Raw genomic sequence first — 25,985 nt, 5'->3', positions numbered from 1 at the left:
GGAAGGGAGTGACCCTGCTCCGCCCTCCCAGCCTGCGGCACAGGGACAGCTGCGGAGCAGCCCGCCTGCCCCAGACCCTCAATTATTCATGGGGACGGGACCTGCACACCGCCCCCAGCTTCCAGGCCTCGGGCGCGGTGTGTCTCCTTCCCGGACACAGGGGCTGCTTCTTATGGGCCCCAGCGGGAGGAGGCCCTGGGTTGAGTCCAGGGACAGCCACTCAGACCCATCAGGGCAACCATCCTCCTCACCTAGGAAGGAACGTCACTGGCTCAAGAGGCCGCAGTTGGGCTCTGGCCTGGGTCCCAGTCCTGCCACTTGCCAGACATGCAGGCCAGGGACAATGGCTTAACTTCTGGCATTTCTGTGTTTATAAAACAAGGTTGGTGACAACCCACTCCACAGCTTGCTGGTGAGGGTGAAATAGTGTGTACGGCACGTACGACAGTGCCCGCGCGGGGGACTGCACACAGTCCACTCAGTTTTATTGAGCACCTTCTACAGGCCAGCTCCCCTCCTGGGCCCTGGGGCTACAGCAGTGAACAACCTGGCCAACACCCCAGTCCTGACGCTGGAGAAGGGGGTGACGACGACATACACACAGGTTACGTAGGGAAGGAGAGAACGCTGCAGTGAGTTCGACAGAGCACAGACGTGGGGCCATGACAACTTCGTCCTTTACTCTGGTGGAGCCGTGGGGGCTCAGGGAGGGAGGGGCAGGCGCTGACTTGGGGGTTCACAGGGCGTCAAGGGGACAGCCGGCTTCCGTGATGATCCAAGGAGGAGACACTGGGCAGCAGGACTGGCAGAGGGCAGGGAGGAGAGGGCATGACAGGCTGTGGCAAGATGCTGAAGGTGGACTGCCAAGGTCACCGACGAGCTGGACAGGGACGTGGGAGGAACTGCTGAGGAAACCTCAGGGTCGACGCTGGAGCCGGGGACGGGATGAAGCGAGGTGGGTTCCAGCGGCCAGCAGAGGCCTGCCCTGGGGGCCCGGGGCACCTGCCTGTGGCCTGGGGTTGCTGGAGGCTGCCAGCCCAGTCCTCACAGCCACAGACCCTTGATGTCGGCTGGGACCCCCTGCCGTTGCCCAGCGCCTCCCGGGTGGCCCAGGCTCTGCCCCTGCTCACAGCCGCACAGAGGTCCCTGTTCTAGCCATTTATTGAGGACCTTCCGCCCAGCACGAGGGAGGAAAGGAAGATGGAGGACAGAAGTCTGTCCGTCCTCCTCCGGTCCCAGCCGTCCTGCCTCCTGCTGCGGGCCCCAGGAGCAACAGGTCACCCAGGGCGGGCGGGCGGGGGGAGGGTTCAGGAAAACAGGTCCCTGGGCCGGGCCTCTGCAGCCCAGGCAGCAGTGACAACCACTGGTGTGTGACGTTCTCAGCTGGAGGCCGCCTGGCCAGGGTCTCTGGGCTTCCGGGGTTGGTTGGGACCAATGTACTGGAGAGGCACGTGGGTGGGGGCCGTGATCCGATTGGTGCCGAGGTAGGGCTGGAGCACAGGGGGCACCAGGACGGAGCCGTCCTGGGGACAGAGGAGGCCTCAGGACACTGCCCTGCCCAGCCGGCCCCCTCCCTGGCACTCGGGCTGGACCCACACCTTCTGCTGGTTGCTCTCCAGGAGGGCGATGAGGAGGCGTGGCACCGCGCAGGCCGTGGCGTTCACCTGGGGACAGACGGCTCAGGCCCCGACCCCTCGCCCCTGACCCCTTGCCCTGGCCCAGGGAGGCCGCTGGGGAGGCTCTGGGCGGGCAGCCCTCACCGTGTGCGCGAACTGCAGCTCCCCGGCCTCCGTGCGGAACATGATGTGGAGGCGGCGGCTCTGGAAGTCAGTGCAGTTGGAGGCGCTGGAGACCTGGGGGGGGAGAGGGGCTGAGAAGGTGGCCACGGGGGCTGGCCTGTCCTCCCGCGCCCGCCGGAGGGCTCACCTCCCCAAAGCGGCCTCGGCCGGGCATCCAGGCCTCGATGTCGAACTTGCGGTAGGCGGGAAGGCCCAGCTCCTGGGTGGGCATGTCCAGGACCCTGCGGCCAAGGGCAAGGCCTGAGGAAGGCTGCGGCTGAGGGGAGCAGCAGAGGCCACGGAGGCCAGACGGCAGCGAGACAGAGGACAGACAGTGGCAGAGGGGAGGGGTGGGCGGTGGTGTCGGAGAGGGTGGCACAGGAGGAGGGCGGGGCGGGGGCTGGTGGAGGGAGAGAAGGCCGAGCCCCGCAGCCACCTCCCCCAGGAGCACCCAGCTCTATAATGGTCACCCGGAAAAAAGTGCCTTTCTCAGCTTTAGGGACGCGGGGACAGTGACGCCTGGGTCCTCCCTTTCCTGCCCGCTTTCCACTGGATGGGAAAGAGGCGTCCTGGGCCTGCAATGGAGGCAGGGCCCTGGGGACGGGAGCAGCCAGGCCGCATCTGCTCCCAGGAAGGTCGACAGGGACAGACAGACCTCCTGGACGTGGTCCTGTAAGCCTCATTTGGGAAAAAGGAGCAAAGGAGGCTCCAGATGGGGGAGCACCTAGCAGGTCCTTGTCCTCCTCAGCCCCGCCCTCGGCCACCCCCCAGAAGTGGCCCTCTCCGCACCGGAAGTGCAAGCCCAGCTCCGTCAAGATCTCCACCTGAAGGGACAGGAAGTCCTCCAGCAGCTGCGAGCTCTGCTCCAGCCCAGGGCCTGTCACTCCAAACATCTCCACCTGGGGCAGGGAGGGCACAGGGGTCAGGAGGCCAGGGGGGAGGGCACAGGGGTCAGGAGGCCACGGACGGGCGGGGGACACCCCTGCCAGCCAGTGCCAGCTGTGCCCACCTTGGTGAAGTGGTGCACTCGGTACAGCCCCCGGGGCTCCTTCGCCGTGTCCGTCTCAGCCCGGTAACAGGTGCTGGAACAGACCATCCTGGTGAGGAACAGGTGTGGTCAGACCAGGCAGGGCAGAGTGAACGTCCAGGTTGGGTAGGGTCTAAAGGAACTGAGTGTCACCTGACTGGCAGGTCCCTGACAGCCACAGTGTGGTCCATGAAGTAACCTGGGAGGAGAAGGGGGAAGGATGGGGTCAGCCGAGGCTGCTGCTGCCCACAGGGTGACATTCAGAAAGGCATTCCTCTGGAAACAATGCCAGGTCAGAGTATGTGGCTGGACTGTCACTGTTCTGTTGAGCAGTAAACAACCTACACAACTGTACATGTTGGCCCTTGTCCTGGGCAAGCTTCACCCACCACTGTGTGTCCCCTGACAATCCTGCCATTCCTCACCGCTCCATCCAGGTAGGTGCTCACCTGCAAGCCCGACCTCGGCCGTGCCAGCCAAGTTGAGGTCTTCGAAGCGGGAGGGGTCAATGTTGTAAATTTGGGACGGGGTGGCATTTGGCGTCATCCCACAGCCTTCCTGGGGGAAGGCCATGGGGTCAGGCAACCTGGGCCTCCCCTAGTCCAAAGTCACAGCCCCTGGTCCCCCACAGAAGCATCGGGAATCACCCTGGCCTCCCAGTTATGGCCTGACCCCCTCGACTCAGCCCTGGGCACTGTCCTCAGGGGGGCTGCTGGTCCCCCTGCTTCAGGTCCCCCACACAGGGCCTGCACCCAGGGCTTCACTCACGAACACGGCTCCTCGGAGAAGGTCTGGCACCGTCATGGGGGTGAAGCCCTGTGGGGGGGTAATCGCGTCAGGACCCAAGCTCAGTCCAGAGGAGGGACATTGCAGAGTGAGCCGGTGGCGCCCCTTGTCACACCCAAGCCCACCCCACTGCAGGGAACTGCTGAAGGCCTGAGCAGGGGCCTGGGCCTGGGTGTCCCGTGCTGGGGCTCTGGGCTGCAGTCCCTTCAGCTCCACTTCCCCCGCCTGGTCCCACCTGGGGCGGCTGGAGCTGTCCCTCGCCAGAGCCAATACCCCTGCCGTCAGCCCGCTGCCCCAGGCTCCCCAAACCCTCCACATCCACGGGCAGCTGCCCAGCAGTCCAGGCCTCACTGGCCTCCCCCTCCAGGCCTGACCTCCCGTCTCTAAGGCGGGGTGACAGCAGGCGCCTCCTTGGGTCATCACAGGAATCAAGTCTGTCCCAGTGCAAGAGGCTCCCAGACGGCGCCTGTGGCCCCTGCGCCCCCCAGGTGGCCCTCCCCTCCCCTCCGGCCCGTACCCGGCGGACCAGCTTGTTGAGGGTGAAGTTGACCAGGCCGTGCTGCAGAAGGGCCCCTGCCCCGCGGAGGTAATAGGAGCGGTGGCCGGACACGTGGGACAGGCGCCTGGGGGACAGAAGACAAGCGGGTGCACGTGGGCCGGGGCTGGTGGGGGCCAGGCAGGGCTGGCAGCAGACGTTCATGCCGGGCAGGGCCCTGGCACTTCTCAGGCACGCAGAGCCCCGGGCAGGAGCGGCCGCCAGCTGCCAGGTGGGGACAGCAGGTGCGGGGACAGGGCCTCACTTCTGACGGATGATGTCGAGCTTCTCGCCAATTTCCAGGTGGCCCCGGGGTTGGAAGGAGAAAGCTGGATGTGGGTGGAAAGCAGAGGGTGAGGGGAAGGAAGGGTGGGGGGAGAAAGGGCGAGGAGGGGGGCCAGGGAAGGAAGGAGGGAGACCAGCGGGTGGGACGCAGGGGGAGCGGGGAGAGCGGGGGAGGCCCAGGGAGAAAAGCTGAGGAACAGGGACATGGAAGGACAGGGAAGCACAGGAAGGGAGAGTGAATCAGGCAGGGGAGTGCGCACAGGCAGGGAGGGGGTGATGGGGGAGAGGGGGTGGGGTGGGGGAGGGGTGTAGGTCTGGGGAGGGGAGGGGGAAGGAGCTGACAACTGCCCAGATACCCGAGCCCTCAAGACCCGAAGACGTGCTGCCCCTCCAAGCGCCCGGCCCAGACAGCGCCCTGGGCCTGGGGCATGGCCCACCTGGCTTTTCCCCGACTACGTGGAGCACTCGGGCCTGGCTCTCATCCCCGATGGGCTGCAAGGAGACAGGGCGTTGTGGGGGGCGGCCTGGGGGCCGGTCCTCCCTCGCCACCCAGCACGGCACTCACGGCGTCTGGGTGGGTCTGGTTGGGCAGCCTCAGCGCCCGCACGTAGAAGCGCTCCTCGAGCTGGGTCTCCCTGGGGTACAGGGGCGCGAGCTTCTTCCGGATCTCCCGGCCACGTGCCCGTAGACCCTGGTATTGAGGGTCCTGAGGAGGGAAAGGGGGTCAGCCCGGGACAGAGTGGAGCCCCCAGCCATGGACCTCAGTCCTCCTGCAGGGTCTATGGGACACTTCTTTGGGCCCCGCATCCTGAGCTGCCTTTCAGGAACCTCCCCGACCACACGGCAGCTCCCGGCCGAGGCTCCCATCTGGACCCCGGGACAGCCTAGTGCTCTGGCCACCGGGACAGGCTCAAGACGGACACGTGACCTGAGATGAGCTCATGAGACCGAGCCCAGGACCTGGCTGGAGCCACCAGGACTGTGTGCCTGACCCCTCATTCCCTTCCCCAAGGGGACGACGCTGGGCTGGGGGTGCCAGGGAAGCGCAGCGGCCACACCTGAAGGCGGCTTCGGAGTCAGGAGTCGAGGAGCTGGGCGCTCCCACCCGAACCACTACCACCATGGTGCCTCCCTGCCCACCCACCAGGCCGACCAGGCCGAGGTGGACTCCCTGGGTACCTGCTGCACTTGGCTGTTGTCCTGGTTCACCTGGTGGAAAGAGATGGGGGCATTAGCGGATTAACTCGCAGGGTGAAGGCCAGCCGACGCCAAGGGATCTGAGGCTCTGCTGTCACTGCTCCGCTGGGAAGCCACAGAGGCCAGGCGACAGTGACACACCTGCGGCTGTCAGGCTGTTGTTCATTTATGTGTCTTTCATTTGGGGCATACTTTAGTTTTCTCAGGGGGGCTCTACCACTGAGCCACGTCCCCAGCCCTTTTTACTTTTTATTTGATTCTTGCTAAGTTGCCAAGCCTGGCCTTAAACTTGAGATCCCCCTGCCTCAGTTTCCTGAAGGTCTGGCTGCAGCTGCATTTATCACCTGCCCCTCCTGCCAGGCTCTGGGTGAGAGGCCTCACATGACCTTACCTCACGGCCACTCTGTGAGGCCGGCGCAAAGTGATCCCCATTTGGAGATGAGGAAACTGAGGCTCAGGGAAGGAAAAGTCTGAGAATGTGGACCCAGAGGCCTGCACCCAAGGGCCTTGGATGTTCTGAACCTTCCATGATCCAGAGCAGCTGAGGGCATCAGACAGGTGTGGGTCTAAATGCCAGGGTGCCCACCAGTGCTGTGCCCTTAGGCCAATCTCTTGCCCTCTCTGGGCCTCAGTCACCCCATCTGTGAGGTGAGACCATGGCAGGCCTCCCTGGCAGGGAGCTGGCAGCTTCTCCCTGAACACTGCGGTGAGCTCCGCTGTCTGTGGCCACCTGCTTCAAGCACAGCCCAGGGCCCTGCACAGGGAGATGGAATCCCCGGGGCGAGGCCTCTCCAATTCCTGACTGCAGGACTGAGGCACATCAGCCTCTGGGGTCTCAGTCTCCCCAGATGAAACCCTGGGCTGGCACTGTTCCTGTCGCCGAGCTGCTGCCAGGATGAGGAATCTGGGCAGCACCGGCCAGTGCCTGGTGCGCACTGAAGGCTCTGTGATGTCTGCCATGGGGGGGACGGGACCCCGGGCCTCGTGCTCTCTACCACTGAGCTGCAGCCCCAGCCCTGAGCTTGCTTTCGAGCCCTCTCTGGCAGAACCTCTTGGTTCCAGGATCCCTGCTTTCCCCTTCCCCATGGAACCTGCTCCGCTGGGCCCTCCCCAGGCAGTTGATGGTGCATCCAGCTGAGGCCGGGCAGCCTAGGCGGGCAGCAGGGCCTCCATCCCCTGCTGATGACGGGCGTGGGGTGGGGCCTGGCCCGAGACCCGAGGGGTCTCTGCTTAGGGAACCATCTCCCTGCTCCTGGAAAAGGCATCAGGCCAGAGAAGTCTGTTTCCTGCCCCTGGCGGAGTCAAGCAAGGCGATGGCGCACTGCGGCAGCCACCATGGAGCTGACAGAGACCGAGGGCAGGCAGGGCACCCACGCTGCAGGTGCAGAGGGACAGGGCCTGGCGGGGACTCGGGGAAGAGCTGCTAAGTCACCCCTAGGGATGCCGGGTCCTGGCCACTGTTCCGTGAAGCTGTCGTGTGCACAGGTTCAAGCGCCTGCACTGGGAGGGACCCTCACTGCCGCTCCCCACCTGCTCAGGCCCACGCTCACCAGCAGGGCCCGCACGGCCTCTGTCACAGCCTCCTTCTCTGCCTCCAGGCTCCGGATCTGCTCCCGCAGCTGCCTCAGCTCCTGCCACACTGCAATCTGGGGGGTGGACGCAGGACGGAAAAGGTGAAGCCCTGGCTCCTCTCTGAGGCCTCGCCCTGCTGGTCACCTGGCCCAGTGGTGTTCCCAGGCAGAGCCCCCGCTGACCCCAGCAGCCTTTCTCCCCACCCCCACTCAGAAGCACCTTTCCTGATGTTTTGGTGGCACGTGGCGCCCCTACGAAGACAAAGCTCCATTCTCCCTGGCAGCTGCTCTTGTCCACGTGACCAAGACATGGACGTGCCTGTGACTCTTGGGTCACCTCCCTAAAGATAAGACCCCACCCCGAACTTTCTTTTGCTCACTCCCCTGGGACTAGACCGTGGACCAGGAGAAAGGCTGACCCCTGCAGAAACCGATTCCAGGCTTAAGGAGAGACCTAGAGTAACGGGTGTGGACTGCGCGTCAGTGTCCCCTGATCCAGGTTTTTTGGTTTTTGGTACTTACTGGGGACTGAACTCTGGGGTATTTACCGCTGAGCTACATGACCAGCCCTTTTTAAAAATTTTGAGACGGGTCTCATAAAGCTGCCCAGGTTGGCCTCAAACTTGGGGTCCTCCAGCCTTAGCCTCTGAGTCACTGGGATCAGACATGCACCACTGCACCCAGCCTGGGTCCCCGGCCCCCAAATTCATGTGAAAATCCTAACTCTCAACATGAAGGTATTAGAGGTGGGCCTTTGGGAAGTCCTGAGGATCGCAGTTAGTGCCCTCGTAAAAGGGATCACAGAAGCTCCCTCCCCTCCCACCACGAGGACGCGGAAGATGGCATCTACGAACCAGACACCAAACCTGCTGGTGCCTTGATCTTGAACTTACCAGTCTCCAAATCTGAGAAACAAATCTGTTTACATAAGCCCCCAGGTCTGTGTGTTGTTACAGCATCCCAGACTGCTGCCACTTAGAAGTGCACGCTGAGTGAGGTTAAGTACACTGTGGGGTGCGTCCCCATCGTCCAGCTCTAGAATGGCTCCGTTTTCCCAACTGAAACCCTTGAACAGGGACTCCCCATCCCAGCCCTCACCCCAGGCCCGGTCTCTGTGAAGTATTCCAGGTATTTCTCAGAAGTAGAACGGCTGGACCACGTGGTAATTCTGTATTTAACTTTTTGAAAACTGGCAACAGGACCGTGGCAGCTCACTGTTTTACACTTCTATCTGCGATGTGGAGGACTCTAATTCCTCCTAACAGAATTCTTGACAATGTTTATTTTTCTGCCCCCCCACCCCGTGATGGAGAAATGGAAAATGCTCTCTCTACCCTGAGCTCCACCCCAGTCCTATTTTGTTCTTAAACAGCCATCCTAAAGGGCATCTGTCCACTTTCTGCTTTTAAAACAGAATACCAGAGGCTAGGTCATGTATAACAGAAAGCAGATCACGGTTCCAGGGGCTGGAAGTCCAAAATCAGATGACAGCATCTGTCGAGGGCCTTGAGCTGTGGCACAACTTGGCAGGAAAGTGGAAGGGCGAGTGGGTGTGAGTGAGACAGGAGCGGTGGCCTGTCTTTATAAAAACCACTCTCAAGGGCTGGGGCTGGGGCTGGGGCTCAGTGATAGAGCACTTGCCTCGCACATGTGAGGCGTTGGGTTTGATCCTCAGCACCACATAAAATAAGCAAAATAAAGAAATTGTGTCCATGGATAACTAAAAAATATTTTAAAAAACCACTCTCAAGTCAGGCACAGTGGCTCACGCCTGTAATCCCAGCCGCTCGGGAGGCTGAGACTGGAGGATTACTGGTTCAAAACGAGCCTCAGCAACAGGGAGGCACTAAGCAATTAAGTGAGACCCTATCTCTAAATAAAATACAAAATAGGGCTGAGGATGTGGCTTAGTGGTTGAGTGTCCCTAAGTTCAATCCCAGGTACCTCCCCCCCCCAAAAAAAAAAAAAAAAAAAAAAACAACTACTCTCAAGATAACTGACCCATTCTGGAGGGAAAAGTATTAATCCCTCTTAATGTAATCGCCTCTGAAAGTTCCCCCTACATCTTAACGCTGTTATACTCAGGATCAATTTGCACCATGAGTTTTGGAGGGAACAAACCACATCCAGATCATAGCAGGGTCTAATCAATCACTTTAAAACCAAAAGAGAATTAAAAAAAAAAAATTCTTCACACATGCTAAGAGCAGAAAACTTTGGTTTCAATTGTGGATGTGTGAAATGTATTTCTTACTTTTGGCCACAAAGACTGGAAAACCCTACCAAAGATTGTGACACTCTAAGTTACCTTCCATTACGCATTGGCTCTTGTAAACACTGGTCCCTCCACTTGGAACACACCTGTTCCCTCAATTTCTGGATCTCACGCAATCCACTGATCTTTACCTAATGCCACCCACCTCCTGAGCCCTCTCAGGCATGCTCTACTTTGCCTCCACAGCACTTAACATAGATTATAATTACGTACTTATAACTGTATGTAAAATACTTCTTTTACTAGACTGAACTCGGATCATCTTACTCATGGGAGAGAATAATGGAGCAAAGACTGGATTCTGGAGTCATGACAACACAGGTTTGGGGCTGGGCTTGTAGCTCAGCGGTAGAGTGCTTGCCAAGCACATGTGAGGCACTAGGCTCCATCCTCAGCACCCCATATAAAATAAAATAAAGGTACTGTGTCCAACTACAACTAAAAATTTTTTTTTTAATGAAGCTGGGGATATAGCTCAGTTGGTAGAGTGCTTGCCTCCCACGCACAAGGCCTGGATTCGATCCACAGCACCACCAAAAAAAAAAAAAAAAGAAGAACATGACACAAAATTCCCTCCCACTCTGTCACTTACCAACATCACGATCTTGGGCAAGTTCACCTCTCTGAGCCTTAGTTTCCCCTCTGATGTAATCAGGGAAATAACAGCACTTAGTTCATAGGGCTGTTGCAAAATTAAGTGAGGCTAAAGTCTAAAAACCATTTAGAATAGGCTAATAAAGAATCCAAGAAAGGCTGGTAAGACTTGGGGACCTCATTATACTCAGCCCACCTCTAGAGATACGGTGACCCTGGTTCTAGTTTCCTAGCATGTAATGTTATACAAGCGCGAGTGACTTAGTATTTATTCACCGCCTTTTCTCAACGCCTGGAAACGCAGTAAGCGCTTCTTAAAACACCTGCTCAATGAAACCTTTCATTCATTCTTTGGTTTGGAATCAGGGACTAGAAACCCAGGGGCACTCACCCCTGAGTCACATCAGCTCTGTTTCTGATGTAGGGTCTTGTTAAGTTGATTAGCGCCGTGCTAAACTGCTGAGGCTGGCTTTGAACTCGCGATCCCCCTGATCCCCCTGCCTCCAAGCCGCGGGGATCGCAGGCGTGCACCACGCGCCCAGGGAACCGTCCATTCTTAAACTCAATTCACCTGCTCGTTCCTCGCTCTCCCCAAGAGCTTCACCCCTCATCCCCATCTGACTCACACCCCGTTCCTAATTTTCTTTGCGGACTTACAGCAAGCCCGGCGAGAGGCTGGACTACAGAGGGTACTGGTAATGGTCAATTCCTAGAGCACAGCGGGTACCCAGCGCACATTACGAAACAGACGCAAGATGGCACAGAAAGCATCTTTGGCATATAGTAAGGTCTTAGCATACAGCAGGGACAAGCGCCACATAAGTGAGTGCCAAGCACAACATACTGGCTAAACTCGAAAAGAAACTAAAAATTCCTGCAAATAGCTGCCCCCGGCGTCCCCTAGCCATCGAGAGCACGTCTTGCAAGCCCAGTCAGCCGGCGCAAGCGCACTCACGATCGCGGGCAGATCAGCCGGCCGCAGCTCCCCCTTGCGGAGGTCCAGGGCACGCGCGACCTCTTCTGGGCATGCGCACAGAGGCTCCATATCCAACTGAGGGAGAGCGCTGTAGCCTTCGCGCGCGTGCTCGTACAGAAGGTTCCGGTCTGGTTTCTCTGCAGCGAAACTCCTCCTTGGGTTCTGGCTGGAGACACAGTTTCCCTGGGGCCGAAGCCCTCGACGAGCCAACAAAGGCCACAAACGCCGAGCCATGGACGCAGCCATCTTGGACTGGGAACAAAGAGTCACGCACTCTTTATCCCGCCCACTCCGCATTTACACCAATTAAAAAGCAGCTCTACTGCTCGGGATGAGCCAATCAGACTCTGGAAGAGATTATCCTTCCAGTGCCTTAAAAACTGTTCAATGGGGAACGTGGACTGGGATAGACTCTTCTATGGCCCAATCATCGTCTGAGTCCCACCCCGTCAGGGATAAACGAGCCAATCACTGCCTCGGTAGCACCCGGAAAGGGCTTGAGGCACTGTTCAGCGTGTCTGAGGACGGTGCGAGGGTCGGTGAGGTCAGTGCAGTCCTTAGCTCCTGCCAACCTCCCCGGCCCACTTTCCCCTTTCCTTCTGCATGCGGACGAGGGCGTCTGGGTCCCGGGGATCCTGGTCAGAGCGAGGCTAAACTTGCGAAAGGACTCTGGCTGTGCGGCTAGACCTTTAGAGGAGGCTCCTTAGGTTCTGAGAGCGGGACTGGGAGAGTCTGACACCTTTTGCGACTACGGCCACTTTATCCTCCTTTCTGAGTCTCTTAATCCCTAACACGGGGACGCACCAAGCGGCGGCATGTCCTGGTCTCATCTTCTCCGTGGTCTCAACATGTCCCTAAGTCGTGGTAAGTTGGGGGCTTGGGCTGCAGGGACTGAGAGTTCTCCTCTTTGGGATTTGCGCGCCTCTGTCACAGCCCGGATGGAATCAGTGAGTTTAATTCAGTACGTACCTGGTCCGTTTTTGGCGGGGCTGTGGGTGCAAGAGCAAGAGGTGGTGGGAGGTAGATGCACTGATGTTTACTATGACTAGTAAACTAGTAAACTAGTCATGCCCGGCGTAACGACGTTGAGGACCATATATATACGCAGTGGTGATCCCATTAGATTATAATGCCCAGTGATGTCCTAGCCTTCTTAGTTTAAGAACAACATAAGATCGCACAACAAGGAAATTGGCTACCATGCTGGGCGCTGAGGCATACACCTGTAATCCCAGGGACTTGGAAGGCTGAGGCAGGAGGATCCTGAATACAAAGCTAGCCTCAGCAATTTAGCGAGGCCCTGAGCAACTTACTGAGACCCTGTCTCAAAATAAAACATAAAAAGGGATGGGATGTGGCTCAGTAGTTGAGCACCCCAGGTTCAGTCGTTGGTACCAATGGGAAGAATAAGTGGCCAATGTCTTCTCACTTAAGTTCACCTGACTGCATTTGTTCCTTCTGCAAGTTATTATTAAATACCTCTCATGGGTTAGACATCCAAGCAAGGCCTTTAGCCATTCATTCAATTGATGTTTATCCTGAGCCTACTAGGTGCCAAGCACTGAAGGAACTTCTCAGGCATCCTGCCCTCTGAGGCATTTCATTCACCTATTTACTGTGCCAACTTTTCTTAAGCCCCTCTGTTTGCCATTCCCCTGAGGATCACAAAAGTGGGCAGGACAGGCCTGCCCCCTGCCGTGGGAATCAGAGCTAGCTGGAAATGCATTGATTCGTGGGAGTTTCATACACACTACTGAGGAGGAGACATGGTCATAGTGCCCAGGATGCAGATGGGGAAACCGAGGCACTGACAGGCCAAGAATCTTGTTCAAGGACTCATCACTAGTCAGTGACTTCTAGAAACGACTCATTCCTTTTGAGGATTCTGATGTCACTTTTTTTTTTTTTTAAGTTATAGATGGACATATTCCCTTTATTTTACTTATTTATTTTTCTATGGTGCTGAGGATCAAGCCCAGTGCCTCACATGTGCTAGCTAGGCAAGTCCTCTGCCACTGAGCTACACAGCCCTCTACTGTCACTCTTACAGAAGGAGACACTGGAGTTGACAAGAGGTTGAGGGCCTGCTGGATACGGAGTGTGAAGTTGTGGTGCTGATGGGGTATCTATGCTAGTGACAGAGGAAGAGGAGGTGGATAGATGTATGACACTGTAACCTCAGCCCAAGAACTTGCACAGGGTCCAATGCTCCCCATTGCTGCTATGTCTGTATTACTGGGGCCAAGATATAGTAGGTGCTCAGTGAAATTTTGTTTCTGAGAAGCCAGTTGTCTTTGAATCTTCTTATATCCTACATCGAGTCTATGAGTAAATTCTGGTGGTCTTCATTGGGAATATATCTACCTCCCCTACCACTTGCCTTTTCTTAGACTCCACCACAGCCACAATGGTCTCCTCTCTGTTGGTGTTTTGGGGACCTGATGGCGATGGAGCCACCGCAGGGATCTGAATAGGGGAGGGTTATGAGCTGACTCGCGTTCCGACTCCCCCTGGTTGCATGTTTAGGAGCAGACTGCAGATGGGCGTGGGTAGGATGCAGGGAGACCTGGGAGAGGGGAGGTGCGATTAGCCCAGGCTGAGGACGAGGCTGGGCAGACTCAGATGGGCGTGGGCAGGAGGGAGAGGGCTGGTGGGTTCTGACCTGAGGTGAAGGGAGAACTGCCAGGGTGTACCCACAGGTTGGGCAGGGGTTTGAGAGGAGGTCACAACACCTCCAGGAATACCCAGAAGGCTGTGGCAGCGATGGCACAAGTGTCTGTCCCTGCAACACGGTGTACATGCTCGTGTCACCGTGTCTAAGCAGCATTCAGATGAGCTCCTTCTTTGAAGAATATCATGAGTTAATTTATGTAAAATGCTTAAAACAATCTCATGGGAGGTGGTTGCTCAATAAATAGCTGTCATCTCTGTTGTCCCTAATGCCCCCAGAGGTAAGCCAGTGTGGCCAGGTAAAGTGCTTGGGCGGATGCCAGGACGCCAACGTGGAGTTAGGATGCCATCATCTGTGCTGGGGTGCTAACCCCTTTCCACTCTCCCCACTGTGTCCTTCCAGGCCTGGCCCTGGTATCCCAGCTCTGCGCCACCCGCTCCATGGCTACACTGAACCAGATGCACCGTCTGGGGCCCCCAAAGCGGCCACCCCTGCGCCTGGGCCCCACGGAAGGCCGGCCGCAGCTGAAGGGCGTTGTTCTGCGCACGTTCATCCGCAAGCCCAAGAAGCCCAACTCAGCCAACCGCAAGTGCTGCCGCGTCCGGCTCAGCACAGGCCGCGAGGCTGTCTGCTTTATCCCCGGGGAGGGCCACAGCCTGCAGGAGCACCACGTTGTCCTTGTGCAGGGCGGCCGCACCCAAGACCTGCCGGGAGTCAAGCTCAAAGTTGTGCGGGGCAAGTATGACTGTGGCCACGTGCAGAAGAAGAAGTGATCAGCCAGTGCGCTGAGGCCTGGGCACCTGCAGAACAGGGACGTTCCTTGTGGGATCTCCAGCAGGTCCTTCAAGGTCTGCTCTTCCTGTTCTAGAGGCAGCCGGACCTGGGTTCAAAGCCCAGCTCTGCCTCTTCCTTCAGGATCACCATAGCCCATAAGGTTCCCTGGGTGCTGTCAGCACCCTTGGCTTCTGTGTTTAGAGTTGGCCTGAGGGGCCTCTTCTGCCATCACCTGGGAAGCACACAGGTCCCCACGGTTGTGATGCAAACCGTCCCCACCTTTGTGCACCATTTGCCCTCTCGCTGTGGCCCTGGCAGCTGCCATCCTCTCTGGGCCTCAGTTTGCTCTTCCAAAAAATAATCCCATTTGCAGTGTCCTCTCCGTTTCGTTTGGTGAAGATTAAACTACATGCCTCTGTGTACAGTGCATGCGTGTAGGGCTGTTTTAAGCTTTGAAGTCAAATAGGCAGCACTGAAATCTCCCACAGGTTGAGCGAGGGGCAGGGCACAGACAGCCCCACCCTCGAGCGTGGGCACCTGGGCAGTGGCAGCCATTGCAGGGTTGAGGTCGAAGGGTGCTGAAAGGGTTTAACAGCCCCTCGGAGTTCAGCAGAGCATCTTGCTGGGTCTGTAGACAGGATGCTGCCTGGTTCATGAATTGCTAACAAAAGCCAGTTATATCTTTAAAAAAGGATTAAACGAGGTGTGCTGCCTGACTCGATGTAGTGACTCACACGCCTGGGTTCAACCTATAGCGGCCCCCACTCTGGGCCTCTGTTTCCAAATGGCATTGACAGCAAGATACCGACTCATGGGATCGCAGGCCTGGCCATATTTGAATTTAAGCTGTGGGAGTTGTGTTTTCATCCTTGGGCTCTGGAGCCCAGGCCTCCCCTGCACTGGCCTGGTGAGCTATAATAATAGGTCATTTAAATGGTATTGATAAGGACACCTGCATGAGAGCTGTTGGGAAGACCCCTGAGGGCAGAACTGGGAGTCACTCAGCTGTAGCCCTCTGGGTTCTGGAAGCTCATCTTTGTGCCGTAAGCATGCACAAAGATTGTAAACATGAAACTAAGGTCCTTTAAAAGACCAGAGCTGGAGATGAACCATTATACTGATAATAGACAAAAAACACCAGTTACCTCATGTTTAGCACCAATTTTATTGAGCTGGTTGGTTGGTTGACCATGCCCGGAAATGAGGAAAGCGCTCCTGGCACACCTTGCTTAAGAAGTCTCTATAAAAGATGGTGTGAGTGCAGGGAAGGAGGGTGGATCCGGCTGGAGCTGAGAGCAGGGACCTGGCCCCAGGGGAGGTGCTGATGGGCAGCGGGGTGGACATTGCTCAGCAGTGGGGGGGTTCATGGCCCCACAGCTGGATCCCGGAGACTCTCCAAACCACATGGGATTCCTTTGAGGTCTTTGCTGGTCTCCAGGTCAGATGCTCTGAACGGCCTCCGCTCCCTGCCGGCAGTCAGCTCACCCCAAAACACGCAGACCAGTCACCAGGGAATGGTTTACCCCGTGACATCACATAAGGAAATAATTTATAGACATGAACCAACTAAATGTCAGTTACTTTTATGACATCCCCAGCTGGGGAACTGAGGAAGCTCTAAGGAGCCCCCTGGGTCCCTGGTTTGTCACACAGCATGAGGACCGCCACGCCAAAACAGCAGCAAGTGGGTTACGGGAGGTGTGCCCGGAACAAGCCACACGGGACCCCCACTGTCCCTGAGTATCCTCTGGCTCTGGGATGTGAAGCCACCCTTGATTTTGACAGCATCCAGCAGGTGGCAGTGCAGTCTGGACTGCGGGGTCAGGCTGGTCACTAGGACGGGCGGATCCTGATTCTCACGCTGGAGTGGGTCACCAGGGCACCATAGTGTCCCACCCAAGAACGCATGTCTCTCCCGTACTGCTCAAAAGACACGTAGCGGATGCCCTTGCCGAAGTTGGTGAAGACGTGGGAGACCTGCGGGACGAGAAGGAGGGGTCCTGTGCTCGCCTCTTCGTCATCTCAGCAGCTGCTCCCAAATACCCAGCAGGCACCTCTGGGCCCTACTGGGGGTGCTGGGGTGCTAGGGGACAGCAGTGAGGCCAGCAGCAAAAAAGACAAGCACAGGGTAAGGACTGTGTTCACCTTAACAGTACCCTGCACACAGTAGGCGCTCAATGTTTGTTGAAGGCTGTTGTGCTAATACATCTGCAAACATCCTGGAACGAGGCCTGGGATGTGATGTAAAAGGGTTCAGAAACCGTCAGCTATTACTACTGGCGTCCAGCGATGACAGCGGAGAAGGGAAGCCCCGTAGGTGACAGGTTGGGCGGGTGGGCCTTGGAGGGAGGGGGTCGAGGGTGAGGGGAAGGCGCTCTGGACCCACCTGTCGGCAGCTCCTCTCAGTCCATTGAAGGACCGGGTTGGGGGACGCTGAGAACTTGACCACTTCGTTTTCATACACGTCCAGGAGGCGGACCCGAAGCCGGTAGATGCAGCCGCAGTTTTCTCGGGCGCCCCACCTGCCGGGTGGCAGTGAGCCTTGATGCTCCTGCAACCCAGCCAGCTCTTTCTGGGTTGGGCATCAAGGAGGGAGGCTGAGGCTGGTTTTCTCTGCACCCAGATGAGGGTCCTACGCACCTACACAGCTTGGGCATCTCCGGGGGAGGAGCCTGGTCCTGGGATGGAGCCAGAGTCCGTGGGGGGAGCCTGGGTGCCCCCGGAGTGGAGTGGAGCCTGGAGGGCTGTGGGGGGGGGGCTAGACTAGGGTGCGTGGGCTGTGAGGTCCGGGCCCCAGCCACAACCTAGGGGAGGAGCCCGAAGATCTGGAGAAAGAACTGGAGCCCCAGGGAAGAGACGGAGTGCCACGCGGGGAACCTGGGTGCTCTGGAAGGAGGGAGCTCCTGTAAGCTCATGGTCCCCACCCCAACTGTGCTTCCTCTGAACGTCAGTTCTTAGGGCATGGCGGCGCTTTCAGAAGCCTTGGACCTTAGGGTCAACGCAGAGTTGGGGATGATGGTGACATCAGACCAGTTGCTGGCCTCATGTGAACAACCCAGGGGGTCTGCTGGGAAGAGGGTGGGGAGGCGGGCATAGCCCGTGCCCTGGGCTCACCAAGGGTCCACCCCTCCCTGGCTGTGCAACTATGACAGTCTGCTTCACCCAAAGAGGCGCAGTTCCAGCCTGACCTCCGATGGAGGCTGGAACTGAGGTCTTGCTGCGCCAACACCATGGCTCACCTCTGTGGCTCCAGGACAGACTGCTACTCCACTCACCAGTCGGCCACGCAGATCTCGATCTGGGCGCTGTCCAGCAGCTCCTGCCACACGCCCTCCATCACCAGGTCCACAAGCTGCCTCTTGAAGCACCATCTGGGAGGGGAGACGCAGGAGATGGAGCACACAGTGCTGATCTTCAAGCTGCACCTAGAAATCACCTCTTTCAGGACGCTTCCTCAGATCACCATGCCTAAAGTAGCGGCTCAGGGTTTGCTTTCCAGGATAGGAAGATGCCCGATAGGCTGTGTCACTGCGTCACTGTGCTGGGCATCTCTCCTTGTGTCTCAGATCCCCTCCCCTTTTTCCACCCTGTTCTGGGCTCCAGGAGGCTGACCTATATACCAGCCTGCCCTGAGTGCTTGTGGGGGACTCGGGTATGAGTGCAAATGGAGGTCACACAGTGGACACACAAGCAGGGAGTTCCTGGGCCTCCTAAAATGTGGGGGCCCACTGGGCATGGTAGTGGGTACCTGTAGTCTTAGCTACTTAGGAGGCAGAGGCAGGAGGATTGCTTGGGCCCAGTTTGAGACCAACCTGAAGTTTGAGACAAGATCCAGTCTCAATTAAACAGAAAAAGAAAAATGTGTGGGGTCCCAGGGCCAAGGTCGCATGATCTTTATGGCATTGTCACCCTTATTTTCTGCTTCCTGGTGGTGGGCCAATGGGGTGCTGCAGCAGGAGATGCAAGGAAGGGGACAGAGTCAAAGTCAGGTACTAAACCTACTGGGTCCATCCTGAGAGACGGCTGTGTCTCCCAAAGGAAGACACAGCCCCTCAGCACCCTCTGCTTACAGCCTTCTCTGTCCTTTTTCAATAGCTGCTTCCTCCCTTCCCCTGAAGGCTGGAGGTGGCAATGTCCCTCCTCTTCTTCATTACTAGCCCAGCCCTGGGGTCCGGTAGGATCCCCTGTAGTCTGCCCAATATTTACAAACAGTTCCTTTTCCTAATTTGAATGTAAGATACTAACAGAAATAGTGTAGCCCTCTTTGAGAATACAGCAGACATTGATCTGTGGAGCAGAAGAGTGTGAGGGACAGACCTAGGTATATATGCAGACGTCATAAATGATACAGACAGCAACACCATTCTATGGGGAGTGGAAGGATTCTGTAGCAGACAGTGTGGGAAAACTGCCTCAGTATATGGTGTGTGGGGAGTTGGTCCTTACATAACAGCACATTCAAGAGTAAAGATCTAATGTAAAGAGCTGTGAGGTTACTAGAAGAGAATATAAGAGACACATAAAAGACCAGTGTCAATATCTAGGGTGGGGAGGAATTGTTTAAAAAAAATTTCAAGAATACAATTTTTTTTTCAGTTCTGTGTATCATACCAATGGCCTCATGTATGCCAGGGAATCGCTCTCTTTCTAAGCTATACCCCCAGCCCAAGAATACATATTCTAAAGCAAAAAGAGAGAGAAGTTTGATCATACAGAAATAACAGATTTCTGCCAACAAAGAACACAGTTAGTAGCGATGGCAGATTGGGAAAAAATTTCTGCCACTCTCAGGATGGACAAGGGACATCTAGACTATAAGGAATTCTCCCCCTCCCTCCCTCCCTACCTGCATAGAGGATTGAACCCAGGGCCATTTAACCACTAAGCCCTTTTTAAATTTGAGACAGGGCATCCCTAAGTTGCCCAGGCCGGCTTTGAACTTGCCTTCCTCCTGCCTCAACTTCCCAGGCTGCTGGGATTACAGCGTGCATTACCACACCCAGCAAGACTACAAGGAATTCTTGCATGTTTTAGGAAAAAGATTTCAGTCCTAGTGGAAAATATGAACAGGTAATTTACAAAAGAATGAATTTTAAAAGCTAGCAAGCACATGAAGACATGCTTCATTATTAGTAAACATAACAATGCAAAGTAAGCAAAGAGATATCACTTCACCCATATGTAGTGGCAATGACTAAAAAGCTAGGTAATGCCACAAGGGAACCTTTACCTAAAGAAGAGGACAAGCAGAATGAGTATGGGGTGGGGGTGGGGCAAGTACAAGAGAGAATCAACTAATTAATCAAATAGTTTTGATGTCTTCATAGTATTTATCATAATCAGAAGCTCCGGGGCTATATCACCTGGGTGCAAACCCCAGCTCCATCACTAGATATTAGTTTTTCTCTGAAATTCAGTGTCCTATTATAAAACGTTCCAAGAATAGTACCCGTGTCATAGGGTTGTTGCCAAAATTGAGTTACATGTAAAGTGTGTAGCATAGGCTAACCCCTCTAAAATGCTTGTTTTGTTGTTATGTTACTGTTTATGTTTGTCCCCCCCAACTCTACATTTAAAATGAAAAAGAAAAACGGGCACATTGCCAACGTTTCTGATTTTTCCTTGTATCTCTGGCCTATAAAACTGCCTGGAATCTGAGTATTTGGCAGGCTTTCAACAAACGTTGGTAAATGGATGAAAGAGGAGAGAGACTGAAGGTAGGGACAAGGATGGTGAATCGGGTTCCTTGCCCTCTTTAGGCCATTACCCCCACGAACAAGGGCCACTCACTCGAAAGAAGTCACAAAGCAGGTCTGGGAAGGGGCCCCTGGCACCAGTGTCAGGTTCTTTTCCACGGCCCAGCCATTTCCTCCATGCTCCACCTCCCAGCCTCTGAAGCCCTCTGCGAGAATAAAACAGTTGAATAACAGACAGCCTCAGGCCAGGTGGCCCGGCAGAGTGCCCCTCATCACCACCTTGCCCCGCCCACCAGACCTGGCCTGTGGTATTCCTGGTCCCACAACCTCGCCACACAGACCGCCCATCCACTCAGCTTCTCGGCCCCATTCGGTCCTTCCTCCTCGGTCCCGCCCCTCTGTTGTCCTCCCCTCAATCTCTGCAGCTACCCTCCTCGCCCGCCCACTCTCCGGGTTTCCCGCCCCTGCGAGGTGGTCCAGGCCTCCTATGCAAGCTCCGCCCCCTCCAGCCCTCAATTGGCTTCAGCCCAGCACGCCCCTGGCTCCACTTCCTAGGCCACGCCCACCGGGTTTACCTCTCCAGCTTCCCGTCTGAGCCCCGCCTCCTGGGCCCTCCAGCCGCCTTGCCTATTGGTTATATCTCAGGCCCTGCCCACAGCCCTGCCCTGGCCCCGCCCGCCCCTCAGTCTCGCGGGGCCTCACACCCCACAGGTCTCCAGTCCCCCGGCCCACCACATCTTCCCGCCCCGCCCCCGGCCACGCCCCCGCCCGGCCACGCCCCCCGCCCGCGGCACGCACGCTCTCCGCAGGAGTTGAAGATGAGGTTGCGGCCCAGGGGCGCCCGCAGGCAGTAGCGCGCCAGGGCGCAGAGCGGGAGCTCTTCTTCGTCGTCGTCGCTTGGTGGGCAGCGCTGGGCCAAGGCGTAGAAAGCGCGGCCCTCGGCGCTGCGGTCGCGAGCCAGCTGAAGCAGCCACACGGTGGGCCCGTCTACCACGTCGCGCCAGGCGCGGCACACCGGGCGGCAGCGGGTCACTAAGGCTCGCGGCGGCACGTGGCTCAGCACCTGCACCAGCAGCTCCGGGGGCAGCACGTCCAGGGCCACGGGCGGGTCTGCGGGCAGCCGCCGCCGCGACGGCCGAGCGCCCATCTCCCGCCGCCGGCGTCCTGCAGGTCGAGAGGGGGCGGCGAGTCAGCGCCAAGGTCATGGGGTCCCTGAGCGACCCAGGGGCTGCCACGGCCGCGGAAGCTACGAAGCTACGGACTCGGTTCCAGTCTCCTGGCTCTGAACATTGATAGAGAAAGAGAGACCCTCACTTCTTCCTCCTTCCTTCTGGGGCAAAAGACCCCTCCCTGGGCCCACTGACTCCATTAGGCCGCTAACCCTAGCTCCCATCGCACTTGTGCCAGGCAAAGCACTTTATATGACCATAAGATACAGACCCCTCCCAGCGGAAAACTAACCCCAACCCTCCCTTGGCCCCTCCAGCTTTCTATCCAGGGTCTCATGCACACTAGGCATGTGCTTTACCTCTGAGCTACATCCCCGGCCCAGCCCCATTTCCTTGTTTCTTTTTATAGCAATGCTTCTTGCAACCAAGTGAGAGGCCCAGTCTCAAAAAAAAAAAAAAAAAAAAAAAGCCGGTGCAGTGGCCCACACCTGTAATTCCAGCAATTTAGCGAGGCCCTTAAGCAACTCAGCAAGATAAATAAATAAAAAGGGCTGGGGATTGGCTCAGTGGTTGAGAGCCTCTGGGTTCAATCCCCAGTACCAAAAAAAAAAAAAAAAAAAAAGAATACACGGGAACCAGCTTGGTAGAGCTCTCTCCTAGCATGTGCAAGGCCCCAGGCTCCATCTTCAACAAACAAAAACCTTCTCAAAACAATTGTCTAGACTCACCACCTCACATCTTCAGCTTTCATTCCCTTGCCAACCTTTCCAGTCTGGCCTTGCTCCCTGCCCTGTGCTGAGATGTTGAGGTAACAGCGACCTCCAGGATGCCAGGCCTAGTTACTGTCCCTTGGTCGCCTTGCTTGACCTCAGCAGCATCTGCTGATTATTCACCCCACCTCCCCTCTGGACTCCTGTCGTCTCCGATGGTTTCTTGTCAGTCTCCCTGGCTGGCTCTTTCTCTTCTCTCTGATCTCACAGAGTCGGAGCTGGGCCTCTGAAACTCTTCTCTATCAATCCTTTTTTTTTTTTTTTTAAAGAGAGAGAAGAGAGAGAGAGAGAGAGAGAGAGAGAGAGAGAGAATTTTTAATATTTATTCTTTAGTTCTCGGCGGACACAACATCTTTGTTGGTATGTGGTGCTGAGGATCGAACCCGGGCCGCACGCATGCCAGGCGAGTGCGCTACCGCTTGAGCCACATCCCCAGCCCCTCTATCAATCCTTGCCATCCCTCTCCCCCTTGCTTCTCTCCTCCAGGGTCGCTCCTCACAAGCATCCAAGTCACAGGTAGTGCCCTGCCCTCCTTGGAGCCCTCCTGTGACTCCACCCCACTCCAGGTGAAAGCTCAGTCCTTCCCGGGGTCCACGAGGCCCCTGTGATCTGCTTCATCCTCTCTATTCTCATCTCCCTCTCAGTCACTCTGCCCCAGCCGCACTGGCCTCCGTGTTTCTGGGGCCTCTGTGCCTCTGGGCCTTCACCCTGGCTGTCCCCTCCACCTGGATCCAGATGATTTCTTTGCTTACTTCCAAATATGCTTTAGGTCTTTGCTCAAATGTCAGCTTTTCCATGGGGCCTTCCCTGACAACCTTATTTACAACTTCAGGGCGTCACCACCACTACCTACGCCCCTTCCCTTCAACTCACTTAACACTTCTCTAACACACCTATCACCTTCTAACAGAAAACACGAATAACTATGCAATTAACTTATTAATCCTCTTTAATATCTGTCTTTCCTACCATATCATAATCATCATGAGGGCAGAAATTGTTTCTTTTGCACGTGGCCTACAACAGTGCCTGATTCATACTAAGTGCCTACAACAGTGCCTGATGCATACTAAGTATTCAAAAAAGAGAATGTTAAACGGATGAATGGGCTGGCATGCAGCTCAGTGGTTGAGCGCTTGCTTGGCATGTGTCAGGCCCTGGGTTCTATCCTCATGGCTGCCAACAACAAAACAAAACAAAAACCCACAAAAATACAAGCAAAACCATTTCGAGGATGAGGGAACTGATGTCACACATGTGTAACCAGGTGGGACACATTTATTTAATAAGAACTCAGTGACTAGCTCAAGGTCTAGTCAAAACTCACTTCATACCCTGAGGCAGATCCCTCTAGTAGGGAAAGCACAGAGTCGCCCACCCATCCTGTCTGGGTCCAAGTCCCAACTAAGCTTCCAGCTAGTTTTAGGATCACCGGCAAGTCGCTTAACCTCTCTTTACCTGTTTCCTCTTCTGAAAATGGGATGTTAAAAGTGCTGACTTCTGCTGAGCGCGGTGACACATGCCTGTAATCCCAGGGACTCGGGAGACTGAGGCAGGACGATCACAGGTTCAAAGCCAGCCTCAGCAATTTAGCAAGGCTGTGAGCAACTCAGTGAGACCCTGCCTCTAAATAAAAACTAAAAAGGACTGAGGATATGGCCCAGTGGTTAAGTACCCTTGAATTCAATCCCCAGCACCAAAAAAAAAAAAAAAGTGCCAACTTTATAGGGCAATAGTGAGGATAAGGCAAATCAATATTTATTTATAAAGTGCTTACAAAAAGCCCGTGGGGGCTCATAAGTAAGAGCGATATTAATTTAATATTAAGCACCAAATTATGTCAGTTGCTAATACTATTATTACGCTTCACAAAAAAGCAACAAGCAACTATTCAGCTGTGATATTTTCACACAGTGTATTTATTGGCCCTAATTAAGCCATCGTACTGTGCGTCTAAGCTGGATCATCTCACTGAATCTGATCATCTTGTTAACAGGCGAAACAATCCTCCGAGGTCGCCCTGGGTTAAGAGGCTCCAATGAGCTAATGCTTGTCATATGGGCGCACACAGGAAGTGCTCAGTTCATGTCAGCTATTATTATTTTTAAGCAGATTGATTAAGGTTTTGTTTGAAAGAAAAGAGGACTGGAGGGCTGGGGATGTAGCTCCATGGTAGATCACTTGCCTGGTATGTGCAATGCCTTGGGTTCAATCCCCAGCACTGAAAAAAAGAAAAAATTATCTCAGGCAGGTGTCCCATGGATAGAGCAAAAACTCTATTGTATCTTTTTAATTTTTATGTTGAGATGGGGTCTCGGTAAGTAGCTGAGGCTGGCTTTAAACTTATGATCCTCCTGCCTCAGCCTCCTGAGTTGCTGGGATGACAGGTGTGCACCACCAGACCCAGCTCTGACACCATCTTTATCCCCACTACAGAAGAACTGAAGTCATGGAGACAGATTTTAGAGATTAGTTTGTGCTTTTTTCCACTTGGTTGTTAGTTAGTTGTATTAATAATTGTCTGTGACTCCTAAACCAGCCACCAGTTTGCCTGGCAGGGATATGAGACCAACCAGGTCCACTTTTCTTAGGAGTGTGCTGGTCTCTGGCAATCTGGGGCTGGGGTGGCTGTCTCAGCCAATGAGGGCACTCAGACACCATTAAGGAGCAAGGATCTCCAAGAGATACGCTTCTTGCCAGGCACAGTGGCCCACACCTGTAATCCCAGCAGCTCAGGAGGCTGAGGCAAGATCATGAGTTCAAAGCCAGCCTCAGCAACTTAGCAAGGCCCTAAGCAACTCAGTGAGACCCTGTCTCTAATAAAATACAAAAACGGGCTGGGGATGTGGCTCAGTGGGTTAGCGTCCAATCCCTGGTACCAAAACAAACAATATAAAAACGCACCTCTTGCGTTCTCAGCCATCCTACACCAACCACACAAGCAGCTGCTCAGGACACACCAGGTCCCTCATATCCAACATGTTGCAGCCTCAAGGCCAATTTCAAGCCCGGTACTTCCTGCTGCCCTACTTGCCCCAAATAACTACAAAGACTTTCCCTACTGACATGTTCTTCCCGAGTTTATAACTTCTCATTAAGTTGCAGGGTCTTTGTGACCACCTCAGCTTCCAGAGCAATGCGGAAGTGACGTTGCCCAGGGATTTCCAAAACCTCAAAAGGCCCCTGCCTGATGGGCCCTCCTTTGGAGCCCTGAGTCCAGGGGTGTGCTGCTAAATGGTTAACAAGTGGCTCTTAGGAGCCGGGTGGGGAAGAGCTGGGATTTATAGACTCTGTGACTTTCCGTGGGGTAAATCGTACCCACCAAGGCTGATTGCAAACGGCCCAAGTGAAATCCCTGAGCTGTGGGGTTGGCATGAGCTCGAAAGAGATTTGCACAATTAATTAGCTAGAGCAAGCTGCCTGTGTCATGGCAGGAGCCTGGGTGCCCTGAAGTCCTCATGCAGAGAGAGGCGGAGACAGGGAGGTGGCACCAGCTGCTCCAGCCCCAGCTGTTTCAATCTCCCCATCGCCAGATGCAGGAATGAAGAAGCTCTGGGATGACCCAGCCTCGGCCCCAGTCTGATGGCAACTGCATGAGACCCTCCCCCCAAAATGTGGACCACTTAGCTGGGCTCAGTCAGTCCCTAGAACCACAAAAGATAATAATAAAATAACGTTTGGGGGGGCAGGGGGATTGAACCCAGGGGTGCTTTACCACTGAGCCACACCCTAGACCTTTTAATGTTTTGTTTTATTTATTTGTTTGTTTGCACTTTCAAAAAAGATCAATTAACATAATTTCATTGAACTCAGGGGCACTTGACCACTGAGTCACATCCCCAGCCCTTTTATGTATTTTATTTAGAGACAGGGTCTCACGG

The 25,985-nt window shown here is 55.5% G+C and overlaps 3 protein-coding genes across 3 annotated transcripts; 1 reads left to right on the top strand and 2 right to left on the bottom strand.

Moving 5' to 3' along the window:
• Positions 1 to 3: 3 nt before the first annotated feature.
• Sars2 (seryl-tRNA synthetase 2, mitochondrial) lies at positions 4 to 11,298 on the bottom strand. Its single transcript, XM_026412146.2, has 16 exons — positions 11,004 to 11,298; positions 7,159 to 7,254; positions 5,591 to 5,620; positions 4,977 to 5,117; positions 4,849 to 4,903; positions 4,392 to 4,455; positions 4,109 to 4,214; positions 3,574 to 3,621; positions 3,255 to 3,363; positions 2,959 to 3,004; positions 2,788 to 2,875; positions 2,568 to 2,677; positions 1,927 to 2,020; positions 1,761 to 1,853; positions 1,599 to 1,664; positions 4 to 1,523 (listed from the first exon to the last, which is right to left on the bottom strand). The coding sequence occupies exons 1-16, from the start codon at positions 11,268 to 11,270 to the stop codon at positions 1,380 to 1,382; spliced, it is 1,557 nt and encodes a 518-aa protein (XP_026267931.2). The 5' UTR covers positions 11,271 to 11,298; the 3' UTR covers positions 4 to 1,379.
• Positions 11,299 to 11,505: 207 nt separating this feature from the next.
• Positions 11,506 to 14,896, top strand: Mrps12 (mitochondrial ribosomal protein S12). The gene is made up of 2 exons (XM_026412147.2): positions 11,506 to 11,888; positions 14,098 to 14,896. Exons 1-2 carry the CDS (start codon positions 11,840 to 11,842, stop codon positions 14,466 to 14,468), a joined length of 420 nt encoding a protein of 139 aa, XP_026267932.1. The 5' UTR covers positions 11,506 to 11,839; the 3' UTR covers positions 14,469 to 14,896.
• A 719-nt stretch (positions 14,897 to 15,615) lies between these two features.
• Positions 15,616 to 21,312, bottom strand: Fbxo17 (F-box protein 17). Its single transcript, XM_077792965.1, has 5 exons — positions 20,964 to 21,312; positions 20,260 to 20,371; positions 17,745 to 17,840; positions 16,856 to 16,991; positions 15,616 to 16,446 (listed from the first exon to the last, which is right to left on the bottom strand). The coding sequence occupies exons 1-5, from the start codon at positions 21,310 to 21,312 to the stop codon at positions 16,303 to 16,305; spliced, it is 837 nt and encodes a 278-aa protein (XP_077649091.1). The 3' UTR covers positions 15,616 to 16,302.
• Between the last annotated feature and the right edge of the window lie 4,673 nt (positions 21,313 to 25,985).

This window comes from Urocitellus parryii, chromosome 15, assembly GCF_045843805.1.
Source record: "Urocitellus parryii isolate mUroPar1 chromosome 15, mUroPar1.hap1, whole genome shotgun sequence".
NCBI lineage: Eukaryota > Metazoa > Chordata > Mammalia > Rodentia > Sciuridae > Urocitellus > Urocitellus parryii.
This window is presented reverse-complemented; position numbering and strand designations above follow the sequence as displayed.